Below are 25,130 nucleotides of genomic sequence, written 5' to 3'. Positions count from 1 at the left end.
TGGGGAAATACACTGTATAGGACAGGATCTTTCCATGAAAAGCCTTACTTAAAAACACTTTGTTTGATAACTGCATTCTGCTTTTATGTTGCGAGTTGAGCAGTGGAGTGATTGCTCTCATACTAAGAGGTGAAGAAGCCAGAGCCAGTCTGCTGTGGAATAAAAGCTGTCAAATCTGTCATTTTTAGCTCCTTGCAGGAAGCTTGTCTGCAAAGTAATTCAGAGCTGCAGCCTTCTAATTTCAGACCGCTTATAAAGGAGACTAGTTGAATATTTGTCTTTTTTTTTGACTGGTGCAGCTGGAACAATATGCCTTCTCAGCACACAAATAAGGCAGTACACCTTGGATATTTTGCATTTTGTCAAATAGAGTTTAAACTTTTGAATTTGAAAGGGCATGTTTTTAGACCTAGTATTGAGCAGTGGTTAACCCAGTCATATGTCTTCCCAGGTTTGATTTTCATGAGAGTTTAATCTCAGTTTGTATTTCGATTTGTAATGCTCAAATTGATTTTCATCTGGAAATAAATCCTGTTGCTTTCAGGCTTAGCACGGTACATTCTTGGGTTGGTTTTAGACAAGTGCTGCGTGATTGGTGAGATCAGATCTGCCTCAAAGTGAACGTATTCCCCATGAAATTACCCTTCAAAGCGTAATTCTGCTCCTGAGGGAAAGAACAACTTCATTTGGTGCATGCGTCCCTCTGTCAGCTGCAGCCCTCTATCCCAGAAGTAAGCAGGCATTTCTGGTGGTTGGTGTTCTGCCACAAGAATCGATTGTTGGCAAAGATAATTATTTGGAGGTGAAAGGAGACCTGCATAAGACATGTGAGATGATGGATCTGATGACTCTGCTAGTGTTCTTTTCAAATGAATAGTAACATTTTTTCCAGGTACACAGTCAGTATCAAATTGTGCAGTGTGAATGCCTTGCTGCTATTCTTCAACAATTTGTTCAGTACGGGCATGTTTAACATTGGAATTCAGTGTTACAGAAGACGTTAGTTAAGATTCTCTTTCTTGGGCGAATGGAGTGTTATCAGCTACTTCCAGAATCCATAAGTCTCATTTTCTTTCTGCCTTCACTATCACTAAACCTGTACAGTCCCAGACTTCTGCTTTTCTTCATGCCCTTATCAGTGGTGAAAGGTATCTGGTGTCCTGAAACAGATGAGGATCATCATCTGAACAAAATGATGGATTTGGGACATTCAGCATCTAGTTAATATTTATGATAGCAGTAAGTTTTTATTTAAAACAAAACTTTTAGGGAAATCCCATTAGAGTGGCATGAGCTGAACACGGTTAGAAGAAAGCAGAACTGTTCTCCTGTGCATCTTCCTGCAAGAGAGGTTTGTGATCTGAGAAATTCCTGCTTTATCAGTCTGTAGAATTGTTAGGGATATAGAAGAATTTCAGACAATATCGAATCATATTCCACTTTATTTACGTGGTGGTTCTTTGTTCTTTCCTGTAGCTTGGTATTGTTGTATTACAGGTATTTTACTTAATTTTTTTTACCGTATCTGGTAGTAGAGATATTTTCTACATAGTTACCCCCTAATTAAATTCCATTTAGTTACAGAATGCATGTCTTACCCAAAATGTTTTTTCACTAGTTTTCATGTAAAGGTAGTAGGATTTGCAGGCTGCATTTTAGGTGAGACATAACAAGCAAAACCTTTGTTCACTGCCACTGCAAAGATTTTGAGAAGATAAAAAGGTGGGGTTTTTACAGTAACAGAGTCTATTATGCATGCAGTTCACAGCCTGCAATCCTTAGGCCTGGAAACAGATAACAGGTTCTGAGTTGCTTGCAGAGAATATAGAGCAGTGTATTTCATAAAGTGGTAAAAAAGCTGTTGGACATTTGCATTTAAATTTGTCATGAATTGCTGCTACATACAAAGTGTCTTCTTGAAAGGTTGTTTTCATGAGGGTTTTTTTCTGCTTTTTAAAGCTTTCTATTATTCTCTTCCTTTCTCTGATAGTGAACCCATGGAGATGCTTCTAGTTATTTAGATACTCCGCTAGATCTTGACAGACAGATAGGTGTCCATTATATCATACTCTTTGAAAGCAATACTCCATTTTGCCTGTTTATACAGTCTTGTATTGAGTAGAATTATATCCAGTTATACTTAACATTTCTGTAAAAGTACAAAAAGTGAGGAGGAAATGGACTGTTTGAATCCAGCCTCTTTTTTTTTTTCCCTACTCCTTCATAGAATTCCTACTCTGACATCTTTCCTTTGCTTTAATTCTTGGTAGTGAGTAATGTTAATTCCCCTTCTGAGGACGACAGATGGTAATTTCCTTAAAGCAGGAAGATCATTGAATTGTTTGGTTAATTATTTACCTGCTTCTCCTCTTCTGTGAGAATTTTGCTTTTCTTGCACAAGGTTGATCTTCATTGAATTTGCAAAAGCTTGATCACTATTTTAAGTATGATTTTTGGAATCCTGTGCTGTCTGTTAGCCATGCAAACAAATAACCTGCATTGTTAAAAGACAGGAGAGCATCTGCAGTAAATCATCTTTACATTGGAGTGTTTACTTGTTTTGTCAGTTGGTTTTGTTTAGTTGCAATGCAGAGGGATTGATAGAGAAATTTGTATGCTGGAAAATTCTTGTTACTGCCCTTCTTATTAAGGGCAGGGATAGGTGCAGGCTTTTAATTGTAAAAATATCTTATATTGCTGCTGATTTTTCAGATGAATGCACTGGACACACTTGGTCAAACAGCGTTGCACAGGGCAGCATTAGCAGGTCACTTGCAAACCTGCCGGCTCTTGCTGAATTACGGCTCTGATCCCTCCATCATCTCTTTACAAGGCTTCACAGCGGCACAGATGGGAAATGAAGCAGTGCAACAGATTCTAAGTGGTGGGTAAAAATAAAGGCTTGTGTATTTGAACTTCAGCTTCTCCCTTTACAGCTGTGGATCTTATTTCTTTTCCAATGTAAGAGACTTGCAGTGTTTTCTCATCCCTCCCCTCTGCTGTCGTGTGCAGATATCCGCAGTATGTACTGTGTGATATTTTTTCTTTTCTCGTGTGTTTTTTTCTGAAAATAAAAAGCCCTGCTCAATGCAGTGATTTTGTGCAAATTGGGAAGAAAATAAAGATCCTGTGGATTTAGAGCATGCTGCTGTACAGGGAGATTCTAGGAAGGCAGATGTGGGGAGTTCTGGGCTTTTTTTGGTAAAAAGTCCCAAGGCAACTGGAATATTGCTAAACATCTGAGAAACTTTATTCTTCTCATCAGCCACCCTGGTAGGTGCTCCATACTTTAGCAGTCACAAGCAGAGTATTACTGGCAGAAAAATATTGACAGTTGCTAAACCATTTGAACTTTTAGTTCAAATCTCTTCCTTTTCCAGCAGAGAAAGATTTTATTGTGACAGTGCTCTGGATACTCTTTAGATTACAATTTGTTCATATCTTACATTAAAAAGGTGAATAGATATTTGAAGAGGGTGCTACTATTTTCATGTAAGTGCTTGAGAGTTGGCATCCTCTTACCCTATGTCACATTTGAATTTCTGCAAGTAGAGAGAAGAATAATTGCATCAGTAGCTACTACAGAGCAAGTAACTCACCTTACAGTGGTATATGCATGTAGTCAAAGAAATGCAGATATCCAGATAGATGAGAAGACCCATTGTAGGTAGAAACTCCATTTCCTTCAGTGGTTTCAACAATATTTCCTTAAAAAAGGCAAAAAAAAAAAAAGGAGGGGGTAGCATTTTACAGCAGTGCAAGGAAGGACTGTTTTTGGAGTGCACCCACTCCTGAGATGTAGCTGGTTACACAGGTAGTATCACCTGTTTAAAATATGCACGAGACTGTGTGTATGTATATTGAGAGAGAAGAATATTAGCTGTGAATCAGAAGAAAGTAAACATATCTCCTGCTGTTAAAGATAATAGGAGTTTGATTTTAAAAAAAATAGTAAACTTAGAAGTATTCTGAAAGCATTCATTTGATTCTGAGTTTAAGATTCATTTTCACTGATTTACCTTTTCTTGGAAAACTAGTTTCAGATGTCATACTGAATTGGTTTTCATTGGAGAGGCAGCAGCCTTTCTCTTACATACCTGAAGGTGTGCAAGACTGAAAGATTCAAAAGCTGAAAAAATGCAGGTAGTGTAGGGTTGTTGACACTTTGTTCTCTGTGTTTCAAAGCTAGTAAATGAATGCTGAAGTTATTTATCAACTATTACTGCGTGTTCATTTTTGTAAGATTGAGTTAACAAATTATTTCTTTTAAATGTTGAAGTTGTTTTGATAGATATTATTACCTGACTCTTGAGTTCACAGCTTAAAATATTTTCCATATAGTATTGGATTGGTTTTTTTTTTTCACACTTGATTGCTGAGCTACTTCCCAACTGAGATAACAACCACGAAAACAGCTTTCTGATGACATAGTGGCCAGCGGATACCACTTTCCTCTAGCTGCTTGAGATTTTGGTTGCAACTGGTAGGAGTATGGCCAAGTAATGTAAGAAAGCTCATGAAGTGAGCTTGTTAGTTTTTTCAAATGGTTATTAGAAAATGCTGCTAGTTTTGCTTTTCTTGAAGGGTAAGATTTGTTTTGTTTCTTTGCTCAGTGCACAGCCTTTTGGCACTTAAGTTCTATCTAGTGAAATTGAAATGTCTCCTTCCTGTAGTAATTAGATTGTGTTTCTGATTGATTTATTTTTTTACCCTCACCAAACTCAGGGTGTTGGCTATCTTGTGAAGACAAGGACAGAAGTCCAGAGAAGACATAAATGATTGCTAAGGAGCAATTACTTTGGATCTAGTACAGGACGTAGCCTCACCTATTCTCTCCCTACCTCAGGATGCTGAGGTGGTGGTGCTGTTGGGGAGAGCAAGGGAAGGCAAGTAACTTCAGGTGAAGAAGGTGTGAGCTGAAATCTTATGCCACTCCAGCAGCAGCAGTTTGATGCATTCTGTGCTCTGCCCACAGTCACTAACATTTGTGTCAAACTACTGCTGCCGTCCTTCTCTTGCAGCATGTGTTTGAATCACTTAGAATCATAGAATCATTTAGGTTGGAAAAGATCTTTAGGATCATTGAATCTAACTGCTTTCTAGTGGAACTGCTCCAGAGGATCGAGGTGGACTCGAGGAAAGGAGCTGGCAGCTTTGGCTGTATTAAAGGTGCCACTGTCCCTCTTTCCTGAGCTTTCTCAGCCTCTCCTTCAACTGAGAGCATTTCTTCACCTAACAGTTGAGTTTGTAGGAGATGCTTCTCACTTCCTCTTCCTCCTCCTTCTCCCTGCAGTGAGTATGGAGGCAAGGAGGCAGCAAAAGACCACAAAACACTGATCAAGAAGAGAAAACAGGGCTGCAATAGGAAATACTACCTCAAAATGAATAGATAAGTTGATGTCCTTCTGTAAGGATAGCTAGTTAAGAAAATAAATATCCCTTTACCCATTTTCCACTCCTGTGATATAGTCACAGATTACATTGCAAAGTTAGGAATTGACTGGATTCTGCAGAGACTGTGTTAACGTGTAAGTACCTTCTCAGAACATCTCTGGGGTTTCCTCTCAGGACATAGTACCAGTTCTCTAGATTTAAAGAAGTCTTCTAAGTATTTTGGATGGAGTTGCATGCCCATCTAGAATGCGTTTAGCCTGTTACAACACTCTGACTTTCTTACAGAATTCTTACAGAGGATTGCAACCCCAAGTTCACCTTGCCCTGTTTGTTTTGCCCTAGGCAGTCATTTCTGTCACTGATCAGGCAACATGCTGCCAAAACTTCTATTCCATAAATCCTTGAGCTTGAGAGGAGTGGCTTCTACAATAGAAAGCAGTTTCTATTACAAATGAAGGGATCAAGATTGCCTTTTCAGCTCCTTTTTGAGCAACACTGAAGAGCTCTAGGGGCAGCTCCTTTCCAGCCATTTCTTCTTCCTTCCATTGAGCATGCTTGCTTTCTCACAGCCATATTTCTAATGAGAAGTGGGGTAAAAAAGAGTTGTGAGGCCAAAACCTGTCATTGTCTTACAGTCATTTAAAGAGGGAAAAAAGCATCTCTTTAAAGATCTCCTTTTAATCACTATGTCATTCTTCTGATTCTGTTTTTAACCACCCCATGTTTGTAACAAGGGACAAATTTCATTGTTGCTATGAAGTGCCGTATAGAACTGGAGCATCATAAGGCAGGCAGTCACCATGTGGCCAGGGCTGTCTTAGAAATCCCATCCCGTTGTCACTGCTTTGTAGTAGGAGACATATCACGAGTGTAGAGTGCAAAGGCTATAATTCAGCTGCTGAATTGCGCATATTTAACCCTGGCTGTACTCTGGTGCCTCATGAAGTTTGCTGAAATTGTTGAGAAAGGTGCTTTTATCTTCAGCAAAACTTTGAATCTGTCTCAGTGAGCGTGTAGATTTCTTAAATGCAGAAATGGTCATTTTTACCATACATAGAATTAGCAAAACATTGAAATTCTGTTTGGCAGGATAATATTGGATTTAGGGTCTAAATCTGACTGGTTTACACTGAAACTAAGGCTCCTTATTCAGCCATTTAGGCAATGTGAACTTGAACGTCACAACTCCCACTGCATTTTTACAAATGGCAACAGACCTTTTTTTTTCTCCTCAGTTTGGAAAATATGTTAAGCAGAAGTTAATATAATTTAATGATCCTTAGTAGTCCTAAAACATCTTTTTCCCTTTGTAGAAAGTACACCTGTGCGCACATCTGATGTGGATTATCGGTTGTTAGAAGCATCCAAAGCTGGAGACTTGGAAACTGTGAAGGTAGGTTTGAGCAATTCATCTTAATTTTCCACTTTGTATTGCCGTGAAAGACTTGTGGGAAGCCTCTGCTACCAGAATTGTGTAAGTAGTACCCAGTGGATGGTAAATCATAAAAAATGGGAAGGCAAATCTCTTCATTATTTTTTTCTAGAAAGTAGCGCATTAAGATATGCTGAGGTGTTTCTCTTGAATTTTTGGTTGTCGTTCTCCTAGTCCTTCACACAGTCATGTCTTCAATGGACTCAGATGCAATGTTGCAGATGCAGCTGTAATTCTTTGACGCGGACCCTGTGACCCTCGCAATGCCAGTTTAGTAGAAACAAGCCTCAGGTGCATGATTCAGTCAGAAGGCAAGCAAACAAAAGTGTTAACAGGTAGCAGACTTCACATTTCAAGCCATCCTTAATCTGAAGGTGAAGGGTCAGGCTGTGGAATACCAGCATCACAGGAAGGTTTGATCTCGTCTTTCTCACTTGATCTGTGGGCAAAATAGCCTACAGACAGACCGTTCTGCATGCATTCTCGCCTTGAACTTCAACATGATACATATTAATATTCAAACAGCAGCAATTTTGTGCACCAGCAGCTCCTTTGACTGCCAAGCTCAATATTTCTAGATTTCTGAATAGAACATAAGGTGGAAATGGTAACATATCTGGAGAAAGTTACATGGCCTTTGAACCTGGTGCTTGGTGATTTAGAGGCTCATCCTTTCTAATACATTAGGAATGTCTTCATACCGCTTCCATCATTTAAGTCTTGTTTGTTATAGAAGTACTTTCAGCCATAAATTTAGAGCAGCTATTTTTTTAACATTGCTTAAGTAGAAAGAAATTTCTTGAAGCCTAACTTCTAAAAATTTGTATATAATAATAAATGGATCAAATTTTGTGTTGGGGTGTTTTGGGGGCAGTAGTTCAGGTTTTTTCTTTTGGGGTCTTTTTGTTTGTTTAACTGTTTTTTGTTGGGGGGGGATCATTTGTTTGGTTTAGTTCTGTACTAGATTTTGGGTTTTTCTTTTGTCTTTGCAGCAACTTTGCAGCCCTCAGAATGTGAATTGTAGAGATTTGGAAGGCCGTCATTCAACGCCACTGCACTTTGCTGCAGGATATAACCGCGTATCAGTGGTGGAGTATCTGTTGCACCATGGGGCAGATGTTCATGCCAAAGATAAAGGGTACTTTTCATTCCATGATACGCTCTGCTGTTTTCTATTAGTGAGACTTATACCTCCCCTCCGTTCATTTTGCTTCAGATTTCAGTAACCATCATGTTTTTCTCTTAAAAATTTTTCTCTTTCCTTTTTGTTCTGCATTGTTCCTGACATCACTGTAGGGAGATTTATAGACCATTAACGTACACATGGCTTTCTGGCAAAGCTGTTGTCATGTACGTAGTTGGCACTGTAATACATGATCCTCTTTTCCCCTTTTGCCCATTTTGGAGACTTTGTTCTACTTAAAAGCATCCTTTTAAGTTATTTCAGGTGATCAAAAATTAGTTTTGAATTGCATGGGGTAAAATACCAGGATTGTCCCTGGTCATTTTTAAAATTCTGCTAGTTAACTTTTATTAAGTTATTTATTCAGTTAATACCCAGTTAAATGATACAATCCATTTACAGGTTTTTGCATTATTTGCAAATCAGTCATGTAGAATAGCCTGATTATGTTTGATCTTTCACTCCAATATAGTGGTTCGGGGTGGGGGATAATTCATTCCCAATGCTAAAACATTTCCAATACTGAATTTTCAGGCTTTTCCTGAAAGAAATGTTTGGGTATTTTTCTGTATCTATGAGGCGTGCAGTGCTTACTAATAACTGTACTTCAAACCCCTTGTATAGTGTTATACCTTTTCTGAAATTTACAGTCAAATGTCCAAACTCAGGACATCAGCAATTCTGGTGATTTAGTTTTTGGCTGTTGCTAACAGCATTGAAGTTACTTGCTGTGGAAGTTGTAACATTGGTGCTTGCTGAGTATTTAAAAGTCTCATGGATGAGAACCGAAGGAGGGTAATGGAGTTTTAACTGTTGTTTTAATAGCAGTGAAATAAAGCTATGAAAATTGAAAGACTGAAAGATGCCACTAAAGTCTGGTGGAAGCGGGAGATTGATTTACTGGAACTTTGTATGATTGGATATTGGATTTTATTTTCTGTAGCTATTAATACTTTGTCTTTGATTAGTGGCTTAGTACCCCTGCACAATGCCTGTTCTTATGGACACTACGAAGTGGCTGAACTCTTAGTGAGGCACGGTGCTTCTGTCAACGTGGCAGACCTGTGGAAATTCACTCCTCTACATGAAGCAGCAGCAAAAGGAAAATACGAAATCTGCAAGCTGCTTTTAAAAGTATGTGCTGGAGTTCTCACACGTGTCTTTAAATGTTTTGATGTTTGTTTTTGCTGAAGATTAATTAATGCAAAGTCAATGGCATTCAGTGAGTTCTTTATGGTGTCTTTGAATATATTTTCATCTTACAATTGTCAGATAGTTTCTTGTGTAATGTCAGTTCACTTACAAAGAATCATCAGTACAGTTACTTTTTCCAGTACATGTATCAATACTATTAGCCAAGTAGGACAAGACTCTCAAATGGGAAAAAGCAGCTGAATTTGTGTGAAAGTACAAAAAAAACCCACCTTATCCTATTTGTCCTTTTCTGGAATGGTTACTGCAATTAAGTAAACCTTTGCAAGTACTTGTCAAGAGTGTGTTACAGAGCAATAACTGACAGTGGGATCCTAAATGCTGTCTGGCATGTGAGAAATTTAAAACTCTTGTGTTAATGTATAATTTATCAAGCTCCTGGAGGAAATGCATACTGGTATACTGTGGAAAAAATACGCAATTAGTAGAAGAACCTGTAAAAAGCATGAGGTAATGCCAACAAGTTTCTAGTGAGAGACTTCTTAACATAAGGTCATATCCTGCTGTGGGAGGGCAAAAGAGGGTGCTAGAGTAGAATTTCTTGCCACTCCTATTTCTTGTTTTAGCCTTGTCTGTTTCATGTCCCTCTGAAGCACGGCACTTAAAATAAGCGTAAGTCAGAATGTGGATAGTCCTAAAATGAGGTTCTTCCGCATCTTCCCAACTTTTCATTTGCTGTTACAAAGCCCTGCTATTTCCCTCCTATCTCATTAATTATTTCACTTGATTACCAAAAAAGCGTTCAGTTTGAAATATTTCTGCAGTAGAAACCAGAAGATATTCAGAGATGTCTGTGGAGCAGGCATGATGGTGGCCCTGTTAGTAACACCTGAATACAGATGTTAGCTCACACCATAGGAGCTCTCATGATCTCTCAAGCACAGTGTTACTTTAGAGACACTGGAGGTCTCTGGAGTTTTCTGATCATTCCACTGGGACTGTAGCCATTTTTTGTGTTCAAAGGATCCTGAATGGATGTACAACAGAAAATAGAGAGGTGATGAAATCTTTTTTAAATCACTGTTGCACAAGAGCTAAGTATGCCGTTAAGGTGACAGTTTTGTAAAGGCTCTGGGTGTCCATGGATATGTGCTCACGCTGCAGTTTGCTCAGGGCTTCTTCTGCCGTGTCTCTTATGCCAGCTGGCAGTGCTGTCAGTTCTGCTGAGCGGTGGATGTTGAGCTTGACTCCTCCTGACTTGCGCTTTTTCTGTCCTGTCCTGCTTGAAGAAGGAAACAAAAATATATAGGCATTTTAGAGAGACTTTCTTTTTTTCATCACCTTTCTTTAAAATTACCACCTTCATTTGTTTCTATGCCTTTGAAGGGGTCTCAGAAGACACTGCCTCTTCATTTAGATATTTATTCTGGAGAGTATTTGAATAGTTCCAGTTTTGATGAGTTTTAAATTAAGGGATCAAAGATCGTATGCTGGAGAAGTCATTGCAGTTTAAAAGGCTTTGTGCAAAGAACGCTGTCTTCCCAAAAGTACCACAGATGTGGAGCTGGTGTTCTGTATAAGTGATACTCTGTCATTTTTTGTCCCTCGCTGTTTACCCTTTATACCCTGAGCATTGCTGTACTGCTTCCAAATACAAGGCAGTTAATTTCTTCTGCTGTCCCCATCCCCAGCTCGTTCCCTGTGGCTCACACTAACACAGCTTTGCCAGCATCCCCAGTGAGAAATGGCAGGGTAGCCTTGCTGGCAGGGGTTGGACCACTGTGATTATTCTGAAGGGGTCAGCTAGAGAACTGTAGTGCCAGCACCTGCCTCTGCCTTTATCTATCTTTGTTTTTTCCCCGTTGCTGCTGAGAGTGAGCAGGGAAGGAGTTGTCCTCCCACGAAATTGTATGTGGACATGATTCACACCATATGCTGTATGGAGATGTATGCTTCCCCCTTGTCCTGTGCCCCAGTACTGTGTTCTTATCGCTGGCTGATGTGCATGTTTTACCTGTGCAGATATACTCGAGCAGTCATCCAAAACCACTTTCCCACCGCAGTGTTTTCTTCACTGCTTTCCAGGACCTATAAACTGCTTAAGATAGTGCTGTTATCTGTTGGAAGTGTAGAAATCAGTGCTTTTCTAGTTCCCTTCTGAAACAAGTGCCTTTCAATAGCAGTGTGGCATTTAGTGAAACTTGGGGCCTGGCTTCACTAGCTCAGAAAGGTGTGCTGAGGAGACACCTCTGACAGCCAGTTTGCAGGAGAAGGGAGGGATTGGCCAGCAAGGAATTTGCAGTTGGCTTTTCTTTAGCACTTGCTGTGACAGTAGGGTATAGCTAAATGCAGGATATGCTCCTGAACCTGCTTCATTTGCAAACAGAGCAGTGGCAAGACTTGCGGAGGGCTGCCATTCTTGCCTGTGGAGTTGAGATTCACACAGCTGTGTTGCAGACTGTTGCTTTAGGCCTAACCTCCTGGATTTATTCTCACATGCCTACTAAACTAATGAAGTTCTTACTTCATGATGGGCTGGTCTGCAAAATCTCCCGCCTCCTATCTTGTGCCACAAAACAGTGACACAACTTACATGCACTGCTCTGCTCATGGTTGTGACAGTATCATTCCACTTTGGTCTTTGCAGCATGGAGCTGATCCAACAAAAAAGAATCGAGATGGGAACACTCCTCTAGATTTGGTGAAAGAAGGAGACACAGATATCCAGGACTTACTGCGAGGAGACGCTGCCTTGCTAGATGCTGCCAAGAAGGGGTGCCTGGCACGAGTGCAGAAACTATGTACTCAAGAAAATATCAATTGCAGAGACACCCAGGGAAGAAATTCAACACCGCTACATCTTGCAGGTGGGTGACTCACCAAGTTTTGAAGGCTTGTATATTAATGATAGGACTACAAAAGTTAATCACCAAAACTAGGATTGGTATAGTAAGTTTCACAGAGGATTGTCCTGTACAGAGAGTTAATAACTATGGCAGCAGGAGGTAATACAGTTACTAGAAAAGAGGAGCTTTTGCAGTCAAAAAATTGCTTTAGCTTTTCTGTCTAATATTTTTAATATTTTTTCTTTAGGTTAGCTTTCCTAATACCTGATTTCTTTTCCTGTGCCTTTTCTACAGCTGGTTACAACAATTTGGAAGTAGCTGAGTACCTTCTTGAGCATGGTGCTGATGTTAATGCCCAGGACAAAGGAGGATTAATTCCCCTACACAATGCGGCATCCTATGGGGTAGGTGCAGGCGTTCTTGCCATGAGTAGACCAACAAGGAACTCCTTAAAGTCATATCCAAAGCCCTTTATTTTGCAGCTGTCTTGCTGTGAACATACTTCAGGTTTTAATGCCGTGAAATACTTGTTGGGCTAAGTTGCTGTTGTGAGTCCTGTTTGCAGTCCTACAAATCTAAATAAAACACAGATTCAGGTGTGCTGTAGCAGTTAAAGTCTGTGATTTGGAAAGATCACTAGAACATAGCTTTTATGCAGGCAAGCAGATGCATGGCATTGAACAGTGTTGAATTTGGATGGCTGTTGAAACAGAAAAGACCCCAAGTTGTCACTGAAAGACTTGAATGGAAGGAAGAGAACAATACCAGGGGATTGCGTCTAGGTGATGACAGGGAAGTGGAGGTCTGTCACAGCTGGTCTCCAGTGGGGAGGTATTGCTAAAGCTGAAGTGTTGAAGGACTACTGAGCTTGTAGTATGGGTGTCCTCCTGGGCAAGCTGTCTACTGCTGTGGGGGTGCAGTGGCTGATGCAAACCATTTTGGATGACAGAGGCCCTCCTTCCTCCACACAGGAGGAGGCATCTATGTGTATACCAGTTGAACAGATGTGTGATAGATTTGCTTATAAGCAGCTGTTAATTGGGATGAGGTGAGAAAGAAATCTCTTGCAAATAATTGTACAGAGACAGTGCTTGAGAAGCTCCCAGCAGTGTGCTTATGGTCAGACAGAGGACATGAAAGTCAAGAAGTGGTGTTTTTGATGGTCTTATGATATGCTTTGTCTGTTACTCCCTGGCACAAGAGCAGCAAAATCTGTGAGAGGTGATTGTAATAGAACCACAATTGCTTTCATTTGAGAGCCAAATGAAATAAGAAGTACAGCGTTCACCTTGTTTTTAAGGAGAAGCATATCAGTGAAACTCAGCCTGTGTCATTTGCATTGGTTCTTTACGTCAGTCTGGGATTCCAGTGTCCTAAAGAGCAAAAAGCTCCAAATGCTGCTGAAGGTTTAGAAATGCAACACAGAATTCTTCTATGGTACTGGATCCTAATACCAAGCAGTACTGTTCATCAACGTCTGCCATAACCATTAAATTCCCCGAACATCGCTTAGATGTAGAGATATATTCTGTTGCAAAGATTGTGTTCTTTCTTTTCAAGCATGGGAAACCAAAACACACATTTTATGTGAAGGCAAAACATTCCTTACTGGCACAGGGAAATGTTAGAGATTGGTTCAAGCTGATTATCACTTCTAAAAATCATAATGCCAATCTAATCTGGTTTCCTTACTTCCGCTAGGAAAAGTTAACAAGGCAGCGATTGGTGCTTTTCCATCAGCTTATTTAGTTAAGAGCTGCTGTATGATTTTTCTGTGGCAGCCCACGCTTCTCTCTGATCTGTCATCAGCCCATTCAGATCTCTGTGATGGGAGGTAGAGAGGCGATGAGTGCTGGCTTCTCAAGTTCATAGCTGGCAGGTTTCACAGCCTCAACCTTTTCCTCACAAAGTATCTTCAGTTCTCCCACCCAGCACTTCCTGCTGTGTGTCCCTCAGTAGGGTGGCAGAAAAGTCACAGGAACAGCAATTGCTTTAAAAGTTTGGCAGAGAGGAAAAATAAGGTCAACAGTCATTTCAAAGCACACTTACTCAGAGAGCAGGCCCTTTTACAAGAGCTGCTGAGAGTCACTTAGTTGCCATTGAGAGGAAAAACGAAATCCATTGGCAAGTCTTTGCGCTTCTGCTTACAATTTCAGTGTTTCACACTCCTACCTACTCATTTTGACTACCTGCTTTTTTATTTCTTAGCTGTATTGCACAAGTGATTTTACTGGTCAGAGACAGCCAAAAATTTTTATTTGCCAGTTTTCTGTTCTCTTACCTTTAACTTGGGAGATTTCAAGGATGGGATATTGATGGAAGTATGGGATTATAAGATCATTACTTTTATACCCCATGTAAAATAGTTGTCCCTTATGACACTCATAATGCACTTTATCAGTTACAATTCTCTTATAAAATATGATTGGAGAAAGAACAAATTTGTGCTGCCACGGGTGGGTTCAAAATCTTGCAAGAAAGAAATAAAGTATGGCAAAGGCTTCTGTGTACAGACATTTAAGTGGTGGTGCAGCAGTATAACAGGTTGTAATTTGTGTTTTCTGTTCAAATTTGTCTACAAATACTTTGACAATATTAACTTTGTTGGTTTTATGCTGGATCAAGTATCATCTGCTCCTGCAGCTGACACAAACTTCATGTACTTGGGGTGATTTGGCAGGAATATAATTCTGTGCCTGATCCCAATTATGCATGTGCTGGTGGACGATCAGGTAGTGCAGTTACGTACCCAGATGACCATGGAGCTGCAGTATAAAGTGAAGAGGTGCACTGCTACATAGACACAGGAGGCAGAGAAGTGAGTTAAAGGAAAGAGAAATTACAGGGGTCTCTAAGCATCGTTACCTTCAACATGCAAAAGGAAATTTTTACCAGTGTCATGTTGATTAAGATGTTCTTGTTTTTTTCAGCATGTGGATATAGCAGCGCTGTTGATCAAATACAATACATGCGTAAATGCAACAGATAAATGGGCGTTCACACCATTGCATGAAGCTGCACAGAAAGGAAGGACACAGCTCTGTGCTCTGCTGTTAGCTCATGGAGCAGATCCAACCATGAAGAATCAAGAGGGTCAGACACCATTAGACTTGGCAACAGTAAGTTCATGTTAGTGTGCCAGCCACAGGCTGCTCTGGAGGATTTGCTCTGCACATTAAATGGCTTTCTATGGCTCCCTGGCATCAGCGGTCCTTACCTTTTGCTGTGCTGAGGTAAAGGGAGATGAGCATCTCCAGGGTGTCTGTTTGTGACCTTTTACCCATGGGTCCAGGCTTTTTCCTTTGTCCGAGATCTTTGTTGTGTAACTCCAAAACAACATCCTAAGATTTGCAGGAGGCTATCAAACTTTTTCTGAAACTGGCATCTGAAAAATTTCTTGTTAGTGATGGCAGTGGCAGCTGGCTAAAAAGTCTAATATGATTACCTGAATATTTATGTCCCAGGTTAACCAGTCTTGATGGGGCAGGTAATGCAACCAAATTGGATGCTGTGTCTGGTTATAGTGTGATTATCTTTTAAGGCCACTGATTGCTTTATGGAGAGTGTAAGAAATATCCTCCAGAATAATCTGAGCTCTGGAAAACTTGCTTTGTCATGAGGGATATGAAAACTGAGGGAAAATGAGGATATCTTAATCATGTTCTACAAGAACATGCAAGGAGAAAATTCTTGAAGATGAGGGTCCTGCTTAATTTAGTCAACAAAGGCTAAATCCAATTGTTAGCTAAGTTCATACTTCTCCTGTATCTCCTGTCTTTTTTTTTTCTATTATAACTCTAAAAGATGTGATTATAGCAAAGGCAGTGGTAGTCTTTCCATTGAAACCTTGATTCAGTGCAAAGTGCTTCACCAGAAGTTGAGCCTGACAGAGAAATTATGAGGTGGCATTGCCTGGTCTGAGTTGTGAAGGGTTTCAGATAAAGTTGCTGCATTGCTCTTCCTGGCTTTAACACATATGAAGTCATTCTGCCAGAAAGGAAATTAGATGTACCTTCTTACATACCTTTAGAAACGGGGAGAAGCCTATTCACCTACGTCTGAGCAGTGAATCAGAATGTTCTTGCAACAATGAATTCCTGTGTTAAAAAAGTTGGCAGTTTTAATGGGGGAACAGAGCAATCAATTAAAACAAATTCAAAGAAGAATTCTTTCCAGAGATCGGTGACTTGTGATAATAGAATCTCACGTTGAATGTTCTTTCTGTTTTTCAGGCTGATGATATCCGAGCTTTGCTGATAGATGCGATGCCTCCAGAAGCTTTGCCTACATGCTTTAAGCCTCAAGCTACTGTTGTTAGTGCCTCCCTGATCTCACCAGCATCTACGCCGTCCTGCCTCTCCGCTGCCAGCAGTATAGATAACCTCACTGGGCCACTGGCAGAACTAGCTGTAGGAGGAGCATCAAATGCTGGTGATGGAGCAGCAGGAACTGAAAGGAAAGAAGGAGAAGGTGCGTTTGCTTCTGGACAAGTTTACATTGCTAGAAGTGCAGTAGTGTCACAATAGGCCTTGCTTGATCTGAAAAGTATTTCTGACTAGCCAGAAAATACTGTACAGCTTGAACTGTTATCTTCATTTTAAAGTGTCTGATGCTTGCTCAGTTCTTATGTGTTCTCCTAGGAGCATACTTGGCTGTTTGGCTATGTTTGCTCTCAGTGATTAGGTCTGACTATAAAGGCAGATCTGATTAGGTGCCCAGATGTTCGTTGTTGATTTTATACAGAAAATCCAATGAGAATTATTTTGATGAAGGAATTATGATTGTGATGGCTGGGAGATTTTGCTAAGGCTTCTTTAACCCTTTGATTAATATCTGGAATCCAGGCTTTATGTCAGCATCTAGGTGATTACGTAGCAAAAATACACCCACCTTTTCTTTCCTTCCCTTTCTAATATGAGCCTGTATTTGCCACAGATCATTTGTGCTTTTTAGTAGTTGATTCTGTAGGAACAGTGGTGATCTTTGCACTGAGCTTTCACACAGTGGAAGTGGATTGTTTATTATAGACATAGACAAATTGATTGTAAAAAGAACCAGAGTTCGGAATTTTGAGAATCAGTGGTAGGGTTTTGTTTTGTTTTTTTTTTAATTCAGGTGCGTAGGATATAATGACTTGTTTCTTCTCTTACAGTTTCTGGTCTTGATATGAACATTACCCAGTTCCTAAAAAGCCTGGGTCTTGAACACCTTCGGGACATCTTTGAGACAGAACAGGTAAGTGGCAAGTCTCATCTCTGTTAGTATGTTTAAAAGATAGACTAATCTAATAAATTTGATTGATGTTTTCATTCTCTAATTGAAAAAAGAAACAAAAAAACCCAACTTCACATCTACAAAAAACCAAGTATGTCCAAGAAAACTGCAGATGAGTCACCAGATACTTCATGGTGAAGTTGAAAAACCTCTGAAAAATCTCATTTGTTGTTTGATCCAGATATCCAGTGTCTTTCACTGTCTTATACATACATGATGACTGTCAATTTGGCTTGTATTCTGAGAGTTACAGTAGACCTTGTGAACTTTGAACATGATGGCTGTAACAAAATTAGGTTGGAACGTCACCAGCGGTCTTCGGGAATGTCCTTCAGCAGTCTTGATAACCAAACAAGCCTTCCACCACCTGTAGCGCTGCACGTGACACTTTGGTTAGATCTAGGAAACCCTGTAGTTTGACTATAAGCTGAAATAAAAATCTAGTTCACCAGGGTGTAGTCACACTAGAGAACACAGAAATTACATTTCCTAAGAGGTTAGGACTATAGCATTAATTGGGTTTTGCAGGGCTAACAAGTTTCAAATGGAATTGAGAGATGGGGGGGAAAAAAACTCTGGATTTATCAGTAATTCACAATATATGAAAAGAATACAACTAATGTTACAGTTTCTCAAGCTTATGTTACTTTTTAGAGCAGAAGTACCTCTAATGTATTTGTAGACTCTTTATGTACCATTTCTTCAATGTAAGTGTTACAGTTAAATAGATAATTTGTTCACATGAGCAAGATAAACACAACAGTGGAAGTGAAAGGTACAAGTGCAAGAGACTGGATTTGATGGTTAATTTTTCCCAGGCCTCTGCTGCTGATCTTTTACAAGGGGTCAGTAAACAAACATTTGAAATGTAATGCGTTGCTTACAGAAACAGTTCCAACTGTTTCCATGAAACGTTACAGGAAGTATCTCCCCAAAGTTAAAACGCCATATAATCTTTTTTCCCTTCTTATACATGAAGTATAAGCTCTTTTCTTTAATTTGGAACCGCTTCTATTAAGAAGCGAACCAACCTCAAACCATCATATATTCTATTCACATTTCTTTTTTCTTTTTGGCTTTGTTCTACTTTTGCTTCCTTAACTCCTAACCTGTTTCTAAGATCTTCCCCTGTTAATAAGATTTAATAATGCAAATCGGATTCACTATATTCATTCATCGTTTTGAAAGTGTTTAGCTCCTCTTGTAAGTTTCTTTCTAGTGAAAACAAGCTCATCTTCCTTAAGCTTATTGTTTTAAGCTGCTTTTTCTAAGCACTGCAGTACCTTCGTGTGCACTTTTTCTCCTTGACTCTAGCCACCTCCTGATGCTTTCTAATATCTGGGTTTCTTCCCTTTTTTCTTTTTAATATTCTGCTGCACATGAGGTGTTTCTTCAGTGGCTTTTCCACAGCAATCCCAGTAGGGTTGTTTTCTGCTTAATTGGGCAGATGTTCAGTGTAGCTATTATTTTTTTGCTTGAATTGCTTTCTTTTGAATTAATGATACTCAATTTGTAGTGAAATACTCATTTCTGTTTGTGCAGTGAAAATAACTACTTACACAACAATGTGAAACTTTGAATGCTTCGAAGATATTCCCAGATTTCTCCCAGCATTTCCATGCATCCTTCTTCTACATAAGTAAAAATGCTTTTGAGGGCCTCCTGTGAGAACCGGCTCTTGTTAATTGCTGTAAGAGAAGTAAAAGCTTTGCACAGCTTCAGGCTGTAGCAGCTGGGTGTGGTCCTGTGATAGGGAGAGGCTTGCCAGAAGGTGGCAGCAATTAGAAGTGCATCAAAGCATAAAATATATATACAGTCTTGGTTGCACCATGAATACATTCCATTTTCTGAACTGATGGGTCTTCAGCCTTGGGAATTGGACCAGGTTTGGCAAGTGAATTTCTGTGGTCTTTCACCTTTGCAGATAACCCTGGATGTGTTGGCGGACATGGGGCATGAAGAGCTTAAAGAAATTGGGATCAATGCATATGGACACCGCCACAAATTAATAAAAGGTGTGGAGAGACTTCTAGGAGGGCAGCAAGGTAAATATGACGCTTTTACTCGTTAGTCTAAGGGTAGCATACAACAGGCTCCCAGAAGTCACCTTCTGTAAATGTAGGCGTTGTCGCCAGGACTTGAAAGAATCCAGATGTCAGGAAGATGTACTTGCTGGCAGACCTCCTGACTGGGTGGGTTGTGACAGGTAAAGAACATGTTGAGGAAATAGAGGACTGAGTGATCACTCGCCTTTCCAGAGAATGGACACCCCTGAGGCAACTGTGAAGGCTGTGCCCATTTCCAGGGACTCTGTTTCACCCAGGCAGGAGCTTTTGGATTGACTTGCCCTACGTACCTACCCTCAGGCCAGTTATCTCCTGAAGGGTGGACCTGATGGAGTTTTTTGCTCCCCCACACTTTCCCAGATGCTTCTCTTGAAAGCGGAAACAATAAAATGCAGTTATGTCCCACATGCATTTTCCTTCTCTCTTGAAAAGCCTCTGCTGCTAACAGAGGCATTTTATCTTTCCAAGGTTGTGCTTCTGCCTTGTGTTTATTTTGTATTTCCTGCTGTACTGGGGTTATTTAAGAAGAATAATGATGATGCTGGATACAAATAGAGCTGGTATTGTTTTTTCCTGTTGATTTTTATTCCTTTAATTCCTTCTCTTTGCAGGCACCAATCCTTATTTGACTTTCCACTGTGTGAGTCAGGGGACCATTCTCCTTGACCTTGCTCCTGATGATAAGGAGTATCAGTCTGTAGAAGAGGAGGTATTGCAAGTACCTTTTTTAATGCTCCTGTGGCAGTGTATTTCTCTTTTCACGTGTAACCCATCAGACCTTAAAGTGTGCAATGCGTGTTGAAAGTGATAAAATATGCTTTGATGTGTGAATTGCATAAATCTGACATGAAGTTTAGGGCTCTTCATTTGTCTTTATGTATAGAGCAATGGTGGAAATTACTTTGCTGTGTCCTGCCAATTTTTTTTTTTTAATAAGTGGTCTCTTTGTTCGCTTAGTGTTATCCCAATTTTGCTTTGTTGTTGTCATCATGTTTTGGATGTCATCTCATAGCAGGCATTTCCACAGCTTTCTGTAGATGGGTTGACCTACAAAAATGAAAGGCTGTGAATGAAGACCAAGGGATGAAGGCCTTGCAAGTCTGTAGGCATTCTCTGTGCTCAGGGTGTTTCTGCATGTGAACCAGCTTGTTTTCTCTTGTCTCAGTGCTTAGTTAATCTGTAACCCAGATAAACAGCTCTTGGATAATTGAGAATTGACGGTAATTTTGTCTCCCACACACACATGCTCTTTTATTTAAGTGAACTACAAGCAGATACCATGAAAAGAGACTTTCTGAAGTGCTGTGTTTGGAAGAAACTCCATTTTATTGTGCATTTGCTATTTGTGTAGTGTTCCTACGCTGTAGCACAGAAGCATTTGGAGTCTCTTTAAAAGTCTAGATGTTCAGGATTGCTGCCAGCTTCACCTGGAATATTTTTGATTAGTAACTCTGTAAACTGGAGTTTTTGCAGATCTTTTTTATAAACTTTTATGACAGAAAGGGTCACTTGTCTGCCATAGTAAATTGCAATATTTATTTGAGCTGATGCTAAATGTTGTTGCTGTAGCTATAAATACCTCTGGAAGAGACATGGTGAAACCGTTGAAATTTTCAGCGGCTGCTAATGACATAGGAAAATTTACAGTGCAAGCATTTTCCTATCACTAAGAAATACAAACTGGACTCATTAGAAACACATTTGTTATTACTTCAAAATGATCTTTTTTGTATATTCATTTTTAAAGATTGGGGGTTTTTCTAATCTAAAGCAGGTTTTCTAGTTGTGTATGATTTTGGTAGTGCCACTATTCTCGTTTTTCCTAAGTAAATTTTTATTACAAGATCGGGTAATTGCATCACCCAGCTTCTCTATTGTGGAACAGCATAGCACATTGGATGCCTGAGTAATAAGGGTGTACCTCAGTTTAAAATTGAGAATACTTTTTGACACCTTTTAATTAATTTTCAATCAAGATTGTCTGTTGTTACCAGTCATATACTGAGATATTGCATGAATACTTTGCCTTGCTAGCAAGCTTTGTGTGCTGAACGTTGTTGTGTTCATTTATGTAGATGCAAAGTACAATCCGGGAGCATCGGGACGGTGGAAATGCTGGTGGGATCTTCAACAGGTACAATGTCATCAGGGTAAGTTTCAAAACCTCTTAATTCTATGTGGTAAAATAAGTTGTTACTTATGCAAGCAGGCAGAACTGATTTGATGGATCACCCTTTTATGTTTAAAGTTCTTTATTGAAACAATATTCAGGAGCAGAGTTAAAGCAAGTGCTAAATGCTAAAATCAGACTGATGGTGTGCTCTGCAGATGGAATGAGGGAGAAGTGTCCACTTGCACTCTTAAGGGAGTCTGAAGAACTGATATTGAAGACAGAGGTGGTAAAGAGCCTGACTTAACGTTTCACAACCTGATTTAATTTCATAGGTCTATAACTTTTGTATTTGACTTTGCAGCACAGGTTTTGGTTTTTTTCTGAGAGTAGTCTTTTCTTGCCTTTTTAAAGGAGATTTTTGGGAAGAAGGAAAGGATGAGTATGACTTTTTATTAAAAGTTTCTATCTCCCTATGCTACTTTGGATCTTGACACCTCCTTCTTTGCCCCTGCCAACTAGAAAAATACCTTTTACAAGCCCTGGCACATCAGGAAATGGAGTGTTGTCTTTCTGAGGGAAAGTACACTTCCTAGTTCCTTTTTTTGGGAAGGAGGAAATAGAGGAAATCAGAACAGAACTTGGTTCCTGAGCTCCAGCAAACCCCTGCTACATATCTGTTCAGAGCCTTTGCAGCTTGGACCAGTAGATCGTGTGTCCTGAAGTAAACTCTGCTTCCATCCTACTCCCAGCCGAAGGTGAAGTCCTTTACAGAAACCACAGCGGTATTAGAGCATGTGGCTAGAACGATATCTCAAGATAGATTAAACAGCACATCTTCTAACTTCTTTCCTCAGAAGTTGTTTCTTTTCATAAAAAAATTCAACCTAAACCAGACAGCAAGCCTCAAAAAGCTAGCTCAGATTGTTCAACAGAGCTCAAAGCAGAGATGGAAGGAGTTTCAGACAGTTTGTAGTTCTTGGTGGTATTACAGGCTCTGAGGGAAGAAGCCTGAAAGTCTTAAACCTGAGAACTTAGGCTGCAATTTCAATTGTCTCTAAGTGTGTGCTACAGGCTTATTTGAAAGACTTTGGCCTTGCATGCAGAACAGCCATGGGGTTTCTTCATACTATTCATGTGTCTTACTCTCAGTTTCTCTGTCAGATTTATGCAAACTCTGTGAATCTGTATTCCATTTCAATTCCAATTCAAGTATGGTTGGACCTGTTGTACCATTGCAGATTCAAAAGGTCGTGAACAAGAAGTTGCGGGAGAGATTCTGTCACAGGCAGAAAGAGGTCTCAGAGGAGAATCATAACCATCACAATGAACGCATGTTGTTTCATGGTAAGGAAGTGATCTCTATTTGTATGCACTAGTATTTAACAAAGGAAAAAAAAAAGCTTAGAAGGACCCACAGGCAATGTTAATGTTGCTCTGTCACCATCCTGTACAGTAATTGTATTTCTACTCTAGAAATGCAGGGGTGTGAGGGGGGTGGAGTTAGTCTGTGTGGTTACTGCAATCCGAAAAGCTACACTAGATAAAAAAATACATTTTAAAAAAAAAAGGAGGGGAGGGGGTGGAAGGGAGTTCGCTAGGCCATATCTTAGTCATTTCCAGTAAGTCTGCTGTGAGAAAGACAGGCTATCTTCTAAAAGAGGGGAGTGGTACACAATAAAACCATTTTACTCTGGCAGTTCAGGTAACCATCAGGGAAAGGAATCAAAACCAACCATGAGTTTCAGCAAGATGTTCTTTAGAAGCATCCAGAAGTACCTACAAATGACAGTTGCCTGAGGGTCCTTCTGCCCTAGATCCTTCTATGATTCTGTGTAGGAAATTGGTTTGGGGTATGATTGTCCTGACATCTTGCCCCATCTTAACGAATACTGACTGCTGGAGAAGGTGTGCACTGACAAGATAAATTGCACTGAAATGTGAGTGGGGGGAAAGCCATTTAATGAGATCTGTGAAATGAGTAAGAAATATGAGTCACACGTGGGATCTTGGTATATAACGATAAATCCCACACATCACTGCATCCTGCTGGGCATCGCCCCCTTCCAGCTGACTGAGCACTCTTTCTGGTATTTAATGGTCTATTTGAGGCAGACAAGCTCCTCTTGACATAGTCCTGTATTACTATAGAGCTTAACAAGTATGTATGATAACACATCGTTTTGTGTCATTCTGTTCTAGGGTCTCCTTTTATTAATGCTATCATTCACAAAGGATTTGATGAAAGGCATGCATACATTGGAGGAATGTTTGGAGCTGGAATTTACTTTGCTGAGAACTCCTCAAAAAGCAACCAATATGTGTATGGGATAGGGGGAGGAACGGGCTGTCCCACACACAAAGACAGGTCCTGTTATATCTGCCACAGGTATGAGTCCAGCAGAGTTCCCTGTACGTAATTCTGGCTGTCCTGGTTTTTACGATCCTGGCACAGGATGAATTGCAGGGAAAGAATAGCCACCTGAGCTTGGTCATGGCAGGAAGAATGCAGTTTTCCATTTGTCAGGGCTGAACAAAAAAGGATACAAATGCAGCGAGTCCCACAGAAAGGTCAAAAATTACATCTAAGCATGCAGCGAATATAAATCAAAGTGAACTGTGGCTCAGGAAAGAGGCTTGAAACAGCAAGTTTGAAAATGAAGAGTCAGGGGAAAATAGCAATTAAACTCCAGGCACTCTCAGAACAAAACTGCAGTGCAAAGTGGTGGTCAGCAGTACGGTGTTGTGCTATGGTTCAGATAATTTTGGAGGTGGTGAACAGGACTTAATCACAGTTTTGTTTTGTACTGGAGTAGATCAATGCTTTTCGCACTTTGACACCTGTCCATACCCTGCTGGTAGGAACACAGAGAGAGTTTCAGCTTCTTTCAACATCTTTATATAAAATGAACTAGAACAGGCCTCCATGTGAGGGCTAAACAAAGTGTGTGTTTTCCCTTCTGCATGTCAAGAAAGACTTTTTTTTTTTGTGACAGGTTTTATACAGCCTTAGAACTGGTTTCTAAAAGTGTTTCTCCAAAAAGCCCTGAGAAATTAATTGTAACAAAATAAACTCAAAAGTCTGACATCATTCTGGAAGCATACAACTCCCAGTAAGGTATTTTAAAGTGATGTTTTCTTTTTTTCTTTTAGACAAATGCTCTTCTGTAGAGTGACCCTTGGAAAATCCTTTCTTCAGTTCAGCACAATGAAAATGGCTCATGCCCCTCCAGGGCACCATTCTGTTATTGGCAGGCCAAGCGTGAATGGACTTGCATACGCTGAATATGTTATCTATAGAGGAGAACAGGTATGTAGATTAGCAAGGACTGGGTTTACTGAAGGGCAGAGCTTGGAGCTGGAAAAGGGATGTGACTGATTTCCATACCAAATGTGCTGTGATAACCTGGTTGATTAGATTTTTATTATTTTTTCATTTAAATGTGGAAATGAACAGTGAACTGTATCAAGCCAGCCAATGCTACTCCTGTTCACTGAGCTGCTCTGATTTACAACACGCAGAATTGCCTAATTCCCCCTGTGCAGCACTGCTAGAGTCTATTAAGAGTTGTAGTTTCTCTCAGTAGGCACTGTTTCTCCCATTGCATTTTACTGGCATTACTGCATTAACAAGAGCACATGCATTTCTGGGGCTCTTGTACATATTGAGGAT

General features: G+C 40.0%; 1 protein-coding gene across 1 annotated transcript in view; it reads left to right on the top strand.

Annotated features, from left to right (window-relative positions):
• TNKS (tankyrase) overlaps nucleotides 1–25,130 on the top strand; it is a 143,576-nt gene that overhangs the window by 112,278 nt on the left and 6,168 nt on the right. Inside the window, exons 12-26 of the mRNA XM_074589629.1 lie at nucleotides 2,713–2,884; nucleotides 6,708–6,787; nucleotides 7,819–7,964; nucleotides 8,978–9,143; nucleotides 11,809–12,028; nucleotides 12,302–12,411; nucleotides 14,938–15,126; nucleotides 16,240–16,477; nucleotides 17,160–17,242; nucleotides 19,206–19,326; nucleotides 19,959–20,056; nucleotides 21,423–21,497; nucleotides 22,699–22,804; nucleotides 23,660–23,846; nucleotides 24,611–24,767. Coding sequence (XP_074445730.1) covers nucleotides 2,713–2,884; nucleotides 6,708–6,787; nucleotides 7,819–7,964; nucleotides 8,978–9,143; nucleotides 11,809–12,028; nucleotides 12,302–12,411; nucleotides 14,938–15,126; nucleotides 16,240–16,477; nucleotides 17,160–17,242; nucleotides 19,206–19,326; nucleotides 19,959–20,056; nucleotides 21,423–21,497; nucleotides 22,699–22,804; nucleotides 23,660–23,846; nucleotides 24,611–24,767 — 2,148 coding nt within the window. The remainder of the gene's footprint in view (nucleotides 1–2,712; nucleotides 2,885–6,707; nucleotides 6,788–7,818; nucleotides 7,965–8,977; nucleotides 9,144–11,808; nucleotides 12,029–12,301; nucleotides 12,412–14,937; nucleotides 15,127–16,239; nucleotides 16,478–17,159; nucleotides 17,243–19,205; nucleotides 19,327–19,958; nucleotides 20,057–21,422; nucleotides 21,498–22,698; nucleotides 22,805–23,659; nucleotides 23,847–24,610; nucleotides 24,768–25,130) is intronic.

Source organism: Larus michahellis, chromosome 5 (genome assembly GCF_964199755.1).
Source record: "Larus michahellis chromosome 5, bLarMic1.1, whole genome shotgun sequence".
NCBI classification, from domain to species: Eukaryota; Metazoa; Chordata; class Aves; order Charadriiformes; family Laridae; genus Larus; species Larus michahellis.
The sequence above is the reverse complement of the archived record's forward strand: the minus strand, read 5'-3'. Positions and strand labels throughout refer to the sequence as shown.